This window comes from Simochromis diagramma, unplaced genomic scaffold (assembly GCF_900408965.1).
Source record: "Simochromis diagramma unplaced genomic scaffold, fSimDia1.1 OVJJ01000426.1, whole genome shotgun sequence".
In the NCBI taxonomy this organism is placed as follows: Eukaryota; Metazoa; Chordata; class Actinopteri; order Cichliformes; family Cichlidae; genus Simochromis; species Simochromis diagramma.
Window position 1 is genome coordinate 24329 of NW_024387170.1, and position 10573 is coordinate 34901.

General features: G+C 36.4%; 1 protein-coding gene and 1 long non-coding RNA gene across 3 annotated transcripts; one reads left to right on the forward strand and one right to left on the reverse strand.

The window, feature by feature from the left end:
* Positions 1-652: 652 nt before the first annotated feature.
* On the reverse strand, positions 653-4415 carry LOC120744584. The gene is made up of 4 exons (XM_040049079.1): positions 2815-4415; positions 1945-2013; positions 1627-1773; positions 653-1127 (listed from the first exon to the last, which is right to left on the reverse strand). Exons 1-4 carry the CDS (start codon positions 3271-3273, stop codon positions 912-914), a joined length of 891 nt encoding a protein of 296 aa, XP_039905013.1. The 5' UTR covers positions 3274-4415; the 3' UTR covers positions 653-911.
* Positions 4416-4892: 477 nt separating this feature from the next.
* Positions 4893-8672, forward strand: LOC120744586. Of its 2 annotated transcripts, none has more exons than XR_005698401.1 (3): positions 4893-5597; positions 6696-6771; positions 7139-8672. It is a non-coding gene; the product is annotated as an uncharacterized LOC120744586 (long non-coding RNA). The 2 variants fall into 2 exon arrangements; XR_005698402.1 differs by having other exon boundaries at positions 7195-8672.
* Positions 8673-10573: the final 1901 nt, after the last annotated feature.

Genomic DNA, 10573 nt, shown 5'->3' on the forward strand with positions numbered 1-10573 from the left:
GTAATGTTATTTATCCTTGCCATACGGGATGTGCACACAACTCCAGCAAATCAAAGAATATATTTTGTCTCTCATTTCCTGTTTATATATGTATATATTTTTGCAGTTAATAGCCTATCATGTGTCTGCGCATCTTAGGGCCATAAATGTAAACATGGCAAACAAGGATGTATTCACAATTCCAACGGATGCTTCAATTGTTTGTATAGATTTTGGATTAATTTGTAATGTAATTAATGTAAATGAATGTAACTATGTAAAAATCGTGTTTCTGTTCTGTGTCCTGTTCTGTTTGTATATGTGTGTGTGTGTTTTCTTTTTTTTGTGCTGCTGATACAAGCACATTTCACCTTGTGGGACAATTAAATGATTATTATAATCTATTCTATTCTAATTGATATCATATCCACCCAGAAATCTCGAGTTCATCATTTTGCCCTACCACAATTATTTGAATAAAAAATTAAAAGAGCAGGAATGTTAAAATGAATATTTATTAGATTTTCAAAACAGTTAATTATGGTACAGGGCTAGATTCTAATGAACAGTCTCTACTTTATAATAAAAAACAAACAGAATAATTATTTTATATACCTGTGTATATAAATTTACACAAAGGTCTTCATCTTAATATATACTTTATAATAAAGATAAAAGCATACACAATGGAAAATGGCAAAATTACCCTGAATTGGGCATAATGGACACCAACTAGAATTTGTAAACTTGCAAACTTTTCATTTATGTTGCTGTCACTTAAGCATTTAACAATGTGTGATTAATTAAAGATTATAAATACACAGAAAATATTAACTTCATTGTTTTTAATTTATAAAATATAACATTTTATATTTTTGAACAAACAAACAAGTAACAAACAAAGGAACAAATGAATACATTTTTTAAATTATTCACAGTGTTTTTTTTTTAATCTGCATAATTTGCTTCCCCTTAATTTGAACTTTTACCCTGACCGCTGCCTCCTCAAGTTCATTGTCAAATGGTGTCCAGAGCTCACTGTTGATGAAGAGGCTCTGCCCATCATCCAGAAGAACCTCAAGCTGGTTCGGCTCGTCACTCATGGCCACACCAACGATGAGGACCTCCTCTCTGTCCTCTACTTTTGTCTGCTGACAAAGCATAAGGACATATTTAGCCCTGCAAACATTCCCTTTTTTTTTTATCCAAAAAGAAAATCTATGGTCATCATGTGGTTTCAGTAAGCCACCAAGACATACACATTGTGTTTATATGTTTATATGTATGTGTTACATTATGCATTATATGATGCTTGATCAATCATGCAGGTAATTAAATCCCAAAGACATCTTGGGATTATGTTCATCTGGACATCTATATATATGTGCGTGTGTGTGTGTGTGTGTGTGTGTGTGTGTGTGTGTGTGTGTGTGTATAAGATACACACACACACACACACACACACACACACACACACACACATAATATATATATATATATATATATGTATATATATATAATTATTATTATTTCATATTTTGACCCAGACTGAAAGAATATGTAGTTACATTTCAAAACCTAGTTCTAAACATTTTTTGATAAGACAATGCTGTGAAATATTGGTACAAAGGTTTAGCTTCTTCATACCTGAACCTTCGTATAAGTAGTGCTGTGCAGCTGTGGCCCATATGCGGTGCGGTTCAGCTTCATGTGGGAGAGGTTAATCTGGTCTCCCACATTAAAGGTGTGAATTCCTGCCTCCCTCCAGAGGCAGACTGATAAGGTATAACCATCCTGAAATCACAAATATGACAGAATTATAGATTTATTAATTAAATAATCCAAAATCCAGTAACTAGAAAAAGAAAGCCCACAGCCTCATACACTCTGCTCATGTACCAGCAATGTTAAATTTGTCACATTAGTTTAACGAATTTCAATATAAAACTAAAATTGCATCATTACCTCCTTTAGCTGGAGATTTCGCAAGGGAACGTGCTGTTTTCCCGACACTACGTCCTTTACTGCAGAAAACTGAAAAGTAAATTGAAATAAAATATCAATAATAGTTAGTGTATTGATATGTGGTAGGTTTTTATTTCTTCAGTAAGATTATTAGATTATATTATTGCTGTTATTAAGTATTCTTCATTGAACTTATCAGAAGCAGTTTATTAGGATGTTTTTCATGATTATGAAACAGCTTGAAGGAAATCTTTCTACAAACAATACATTTGTAACTTAGTTGGATTCTTAAGTGACAGCAACATAAATGAAAAGTTTGCCAGTTTACAAATTCTAGTTGGTGTCCATTATGCCCAATTCAGGGTAATTTTGCCAGTTTCCATTGTATCTGCTTTTATTTTTATTATAAACTATATATTAAGATGTCTGTGAAGGTTCTCAGTCATCCAGGTCATCGTAGTCAAAGGAGCTTGCAAAGAAAAGCGTCTGGACTTCTTTAAAGAAGAAGTCCAGACGCTTTTCTTTGGAAGCTCCTTTGACTATATATTAAGATGAAGACCTTTGTATAAATTTATATACACAGGTATATAAAATAATTATTCTGTTTGTTTTTTATTATCAAGTAGAAACTGTTCATTAGAATCTAGCCCTTACAATACAAATGTATGTAGACACAATGCAAATTGGCTGCATAAATACCAGAAACGGTCTTTGGAAAATATTTTTAAAAAATTGTGCTTAACAATCTTAACAGAATTTAGTCTCTGCTTGACAGCAAAAATGAGTTTTAACTGTAAAAAAATACACGCAATAATGGGTTATTTGGAAACCTAAAGCCATGTAAATTCTGATGGAACCACAAATACTTACCTCCACCACCTCCCCTTGGACTGTGATGAGCCCGCCACTTGTGGAGCCCATCTTCAGAGGTGTCAGTGGAGCAGGAGGATGTAGAAGATGCTCTGCTTCGGTGAAACGATCCTCACTAACAGTTAGGTTTGCAGCCTTAAAAAATTGGGTTCGTGCAGTTATATTTATATTGTATGGTGGGGCCGGGCCCCTGAGTTCATACCCCCTCATTATGTAGCATCCCCCCTGCTGGATTTTAGAGGAGAATTCCTCAAATATTGTGACTTTGGTCACAGTCTGGGTATCTGTGATGGCTGCCACAGTGTTCTTTTTGGTAATCAGGGGTGTAGCTGTCCCATCTTGGAAGTGCCAGCTAGTGACCCTCGGCTGGTCGCATGATCTTAACACTTTGAAATGCAGTGGGGGTGGCCGGAAATACGGTGTGTCAGGGCGAGTATTTAGAAGCTTCATCAAAGCCATTCTGAAAAAAAGGCAACACAAAAAATATTAAAAAGTTAATACATTTTTGTTACAACCAAGGGTCATATAATATGGTAACACCTGTAGATTTTGTGCAGTCTCTTTGCTTTCTGATGTCAAACAAAAGTCAAAAATACCTTTCTGAGGTTCCCGCTTAAAAATGACAGGCCAAAAAACCCAGGCCTGTCTAAAAGTATTTTTCTGATATTAAATACAATGTTGGTTTTAAAATAAAGCTAACAGTTCTAAGATTTCATTGAACTAATGCAAATATTACAGCAAAGAGAGTTGGTCAAAGTAACTGAAGACTGAACTCATACTCATAGAACCAATGAGATGTTTTTTCTTACCAAATTTTTATTCATTTATTTTTTATATTTTCTAGCATATAATGTCCTTTGAAAATATGCTGGCAATACACTCCAGAAAATAAGGAATCATCACATGAATATTATCTGTGCAAAGATTGATGCTGCTGAAGTGAAACACAGTGAAACAACAGTTTTAGTTAAGACAAAGCTGGGTATTCATAATTTGTGAATAGCTTCTTTGGCTCTAAATTTGTGAACAAGAAATGATTTAACTTTATTTAAATGCCTAAAATATTTGTTGTTTGTTGGAGATCCCCCCCCCACACGCGCGCGCGCACACACACACACACACACACGTAATGCACTTGCATAGTTCCTGTGGCTGTGGCTCTTTCTATTGGTCCCCTTTGTTAATCATTTGAGCCAATAGAATGACAGTAATCTAGTACGCTTTCATGTCAGTCACAACCTCTGTAACCGCGCAGAAAATGGCCTTTTTTTGACGAGTAATGGCTCTGAGGCATTGTGGGAAATGAAGTTATTCAGAATATGGTTTCCATTAGGTTTTTGTTGAACTCTTTTAGCTTAATTCCTATTGGTTATTCAGTTTTTGTATAGCTTAATTGAGAAAGTGCTAGAAAGTGTTGTTGCCAGGGCAGAGTGCCAGCCTTAAGCAAAGTTAGAGACTCACAGCTCAAACTTAACATCTTAAAGTTTATAAAACTGTTATAGATATTGAAGATTTGTCAAATTCCTTAAGATCTTAATATTTCATATAAAAAATTAGGACTGAAATTATTTTTCATTAATACATTTAGATCTTTTTTTCAATTAAACACCCATGAGACAATAAGTTCATCAACTATGACACCCACTAATATATTACTGTCAATAGTAAATGTGAATTTATTGATAATGAATTTCTCTGCAATAGAAACGTAACATAGGAAAAATAAAGAAAAGTCAGATTAAGTTTTGGTACTTTGACAGTCTTTATATTGACAGCAAGTTAAATGGCTAGATCTTGTGTCTTGCCCTATATTGTATTATACATATTATAAGGGTAGTAAAAAAAACACCCTCAAAATTCAATCCGGTTGTTCAGTTTTACTTCACTAGCCGTGTCTGGACCTAAACTCCATATATCAAATGGCATTACTGAGAGTTGAAAAACTGTCTAAAGTCTTTCATCTTTAATAAAATGATCAGCGTTCTGCTCTACCAGGTGTAACAATTGAGTTTAACATCCAGGCACCCATGAAAACAGAATTTATGACATTTAACGGAGTTAGAAGTCGGATACTTACGTTTTATGAAGTTTTTATGAAGCCGTCTGTGTCCCTCGAAGTATCTTGGAAAGATTCAGAAAGATCAAATAAGGTTCCCGCCGGTCTTTAAGTTACAACTTGTGACGTAATCTGTTGTCACCCGCCCTGATTGGCTAACTACGATTGTGTTTCGTGATTGGACTGCCTTGTGCTGATTTTATGTTATCACTGTTTTCGGGGTTTTTTGTTTGTTAACTCGTCTAATTTTAATTATGGAATTATCATTACTATTTTATAAGTCTCAAACGTAAAATTTGAGATTTATAAAATCTGTTATAGGGCTTTGGAGTTGACGTCACGCCGCAATGCATTGTGGGAGCATGTCACCATTTTATCAGGCCACGAATCAAAACAAACACACTCGTTTGGACGGAAGATACAAACCATACTTAAAAGCAGCTCAAAACAAAAAGAACTTTATAGACTCAGATTATGTCGGATGCGAAGAGACGGTACTTGCAAAAAATAGCGTGCATTGGAAATGTGGACCCGTATGAAAAAACGGCAGTGGAGCAGAAGCCCCAAAGCCTGATATATTTCCGTACCTGTGGAGTCAGCGCATACACAGCGAACCATTTCGCAATTATAAATGTCTGGAGGCGCACATCCGATTAACCAATGGTTGGTTACAAGATTTGGCTATTTTTAGACTCCACGTTGTGAATACCTCATCATTCAAACAAAGGTAAGTCAGCTTGAGTACTGCGAGTAAAATGCGTTTGATTTCCCTCCGAACATTCAGATTAGTGCAGCATAAATTCATTCATGAGGGGAAATTACAGTGAGAACATGTTGAGGCTCTGTTAGATGGATAACATAGTGAGTTAAGTGCACTGATATGACTGATATGTAAGCCCAGCATTAGAGTGCCTCTGTGCTGGGCAGACACTGTGCGATTTTTGGCCCATTTTGAGCCGTGTTTTTCAGTCGTGCGGCCGTTTTGGTGATCGGCCCGATTTTGGCCTGCCTCGTGCATCTTGTAGTATACGTGGGATAACGAGAAGCGATTAACACCTCACGACCAGCTCCCGATTATCAATCGCTTGGTCCTGCCTCGGGACCGTCGTGAGGGTGTCACCGCAGCTTCTCACACTTCGTACGCGCAAACACAAATGTCAGCGAAAAAGATGGAGCAGCACGGCTGTGCGGCGTGTGATCTGGACACAAGCGATGGAGGCACGACTTGTAGAACTTTGGAACGCTCAACCGAGCCTTTTCGATGTGTCCTCACAAAATTATCACGACCACAACAACCGTGAAAATAGTTGGATAGACATTGCTGCTCAATCACAGCTGCCTGATCAGTGTTTTTCATTAGCAATTTAGAAAAGTTAATGGCGGTGGTGTGCGTGTCTGTGTGAGTGAAAGACAGAGAGGGGGAGCGAGCGACAGAATTTCTGTTATAACCTTCATTTTATGGACCCACAGTGTGAGCACTCAGGTCGCATCAGAGCATCGGGCGGTATAGTGTTAGACCCTGCATCCTGACCTACGATCTTCTAACCCCTGCGAGTCAACCGTACAGTTTGAGCAGGAGCTGAATCGCGCTACTGACAAAATCGCACAGTGTGAGCCTTGCTCTTTCAATCAGAAATGAAGCTGCAGATTGTCTCTTCACACCTACACTGAGACAGAGCAACAGTGAGACAAACCCAAACAGCACTGAGATTCATATTCAGGCCTGACCCTTTAATGTTCTTTTCTAACCTGCAATAAATAATATGTTATATGCTTGTTTGATAAGTATTTTTTTTTAAAAATATTTGTTATTGCTTTTTTTCAGGGATTGGAACCAGGGCCAGCTATTAAATGGTCATCACCAGACCAAGGCTCAATCGAGTCATGGAAGGAGGAATCAGGTGAGATAGTAAGCTGCTGTTATATACAATATTAGTGTACAACAGTCAGGTAACATGCTCCAAGCACAATAGAAAGTGCAATGTTTAAATATAATTAATATGATTATATATACATCCTACAGCAGCTATTCACAAAAGTAAAGACAAATAAACATAAACAGTAAAACGTGTAAACAGACCAAAAACTGTCAGACGTTGACAATCCAGTTAAAAGTGATTTAAGTGATGAATAAAGTGCTCTAACTTTAAGTGCTCAGGTGCAAAACTATTGTGTGCGGGGTAGTTTTTAAGTGTATATATTGTCGTTGTTGTTATTATTATTATTATTGATATTATTATTATTATTATTATTGTCATTATTACACAGATGACTTTCACAGTGCCTCATTTTACCCTCATATTATTATGTGAGGCATTTAACAGAAATAAACTGTACAACGACTTGGCTGGTGACCCACTTCACATCTCCTTGCTAAACACTGGAGAATCATGCAAAGACTTTGATGTAATAGATTGACCTCTAACAGCAACCGTGGGCATCAGTGATGAGAAAACCTGTGTTGAGACAGCATTCGTGAGTGTTCTTTGTTACCAGCAGCCCAAATTAGCCACAACATCTGTAAACATTTACCAAGATCCTCTTCTTTACCTGCCACTGCTACTCTACACTGTGAGTACAGGCTGGACCCCACAGAGTGTGTGCATGTCTGCAGTGAGGATGAAAGCACAGACGACATGGCAAATAAGATTGAGACAGCAACAGGAGAACAGGCAGCTGACCAGGAGTGGCATCAGTTCCAGAGGCCAAAATTACATCTTCATGTTTAAGAGGTTTGTTATATGAGGGGTGAAACTGTGCAGAGAGAATCCTCAAAGGAATGAGACAGACTGCAGACGTGAGCACAGGGACAGACATGGAGTTGAACGGAGCTGGAGAAAACTGCAAATTGAAAAACTTTAACTATAGGCCTCATGGCCTCGTTGTCCACCCTGACGCTCCCTGGCTTGGTTCCTCACGAGATGGGTTGATCTTTGATCCATCTGCACAGCCACCGTTTGGACTGCTTGAGATAAAGTGTCTTTATGTGAGGAATTATGTTCACTTCAGATACCTTCAACTAAGAATGGCACCCTGTCTCTCTGTAAAAGTCACTCGTAACGACTATGTTGACACAAAGTTAACAGCAGCATCAGAGAGAGCGTGGACTGGTATTACTTTCATGTTCACACACTGATGCACTTCTCTCTTAAAAATAATTTGATTTCTATTGTGTGGTCTTAAAAAAGTTCAGGTGATTTAAAGATGCCAAGTTAAATGTTCAGTATGTTGGTCACACCAAACACATGCACTCTCCAGTTTCTTCTTCTCATCTAATGCAATCTTAATGGTAAATCAACAGGGTGCTTGGTTGCATAATTAGCTGTGCATATGTTGAAATAAATGTAGGTTTTCTTTATTCTTGGCAGGAAAAACGTATATCCAAGTGTAAATCAGTTGCAATTCATAAATGTGATTATGTAACCATTACTAAAATAGCCAAAGCATAGTTCCAATGTTTACATTTGAGGGGCTACAATCACTAAAATCAGAATTTCATTAAAACCATTTTTTACATTTACTTGTTAAAAATTGTTGTTTGTTATCAATAATTAGAGCTCTAATCATTTACATCATATATAATCTACCTGAACCAATATAAAACTATTTCCTATAAAAAATGGTGCAGTTACAAGCACTGGGCCCTATTTCAGGAAGCCGGTTTTAGAAAACTCAGAGTGAAAAACGATACTCAGGGTTGAGTAACCCCGAACTGTCCAACTCGGAATATTCGGTTTCAGAAAGGCTGATAACCATTAGTTCAGTCAACTTTGGAGTTGCTTAACACCAATGTTAAGCGCACGACACAAGGATACATAAAGCCCTGATTAGGGGAGCACCGATTAAGGCGAGGTTCACCATGGAGACGGAGGGAAAGAGGCGCGCAAAGCTTTAACCAGGGGTTTGTTTTGATAATACTTAGGAAGCTGACATGTGCACTGCCAGCACCGTTGTCAGAGGGATAATGGTGTCAAATATTTTGTTCTCCTTGATGCTTCTAATTGCTGTCTCCACAGATATCATTAGACGTGAAATGTTCTAAGTGAATAGTGTGTGGTAATAAATCATTCGATTCAGGGTAGTGTGGGATTTGTACTGATGAAAACATTTTATCCCTGTATTCAGACATGAATGTCAGAACACTGAAAATACACTTGGAATCATGGTTCCAATCATCTCAGGAGAAATGCATATCCCAATTGCATTGAATAAGGTGGATCAATTTCATGATGATTTTTTTTTTTTTAAGAAAATAAATGTGTTGACATGGTTTTTCTGCCAATTTTTCACAAGTAGTTTTGAGATAACGTCATCTTGTTCTGTTTATTTATTTTATTTTTTTTTCAGTTTTGTGTCATAACTGTCATAAATATTAACTAAGATATGACATTTTTAACTAGATATATTTTTTGCTATGATATAGTATTTGTGATTGTTATATTTCTGCTGAGTCATGCTGTTTTCTAAAGTTGTTACTTTTCTGCTAAATTATAGTATTTCTGCTACAATGTTATAGTATTGTATACCAAGTTATACTGTTAAACCAATTCTTCCAAATTGTTATGTTTGTGCTAAATATTAACATTTCAGCTGAATTACAATACTTCTGCTATTTTATACTATTTCTTAGTAAGTTACAATATTTCGGCCAAGTTGCATTTCAGCTAAGTTTTTAAGTTTTTGCTAAGTTGTTATGCTTCTGCAAATTGATTAAAAGTTCAACTACTTTTCAAATACTTATTTCAGCTTCTTCAGCTGTTTTCAGCAGACAGCTTCAGCTTTAAAGCATCCACACTGCATTTTCGCAGGAAATGCAAATTTTTCTAGTTTAATTTATATTTAATTGTGTTGTGGTTTCAGTGTTTCGTGTTGTTTCACTTTAAATTTGTTTAAAAGGAAAAAGCTAAAAATTGAAATAGTTAAAAGTTGAAATGTGAATAGTTGTTTTTTGTATTATATGATTTATTTATTAAATGTGGAGTGAATAAATAAAAGTATATTTACGGTGGCCCCTAGAGACAAAGCACGTAAAAACTCCGAAGCACGTATAAACCCTGAAGCATGTACAAACTCCAAAACACGTAAAAACTCCAAAACACGTAAAAACTCCAAAACATGTAAAAACTCCGAAGCACGTACAAACTCAGAAGCACGCACAAACTCAGAAGCATGTACAAACTCCAAAACACGTAAAAACTCCGAAGCACGCACAAACTCCAAAACACATAAAAACTCCAAAACACGTAAAAACTCCGAAGCACGTACAAAAGACAACAGAAGTGCTCCAGAATGCTAGGCACAGTGTTGAGCTTTTGTTACCTAGTGGCTACAACCGGATTTGGTGTGTGGTAGTAACAGGTAAATTAACATTTTTTTAAATTATTTGAATATATATGAGTGCTTGTGTATAAATACACAAACCATACACATATGCTTTCAATTGTGTAATTTAAGTGATCTAGGTAGCTCTGTTTTGGAAGTTCAGTTAACACTAGAAATGTCTTTTGGAGTTTGTACGTGCTTTGTCTCTAGGGGCCACCGCATATATTTATATATAAACATATATAAATAAAACCACTTTTCTTTTTTACATTAGTAATTCCGTTTGTGCATAATTTTATATTATTGTTAATAATAAATTAATTAAAGCAACAAAACAACTTGAAGAGCCGGTTCGGCTCTTTTTAGTGAGCCGGAAATCCC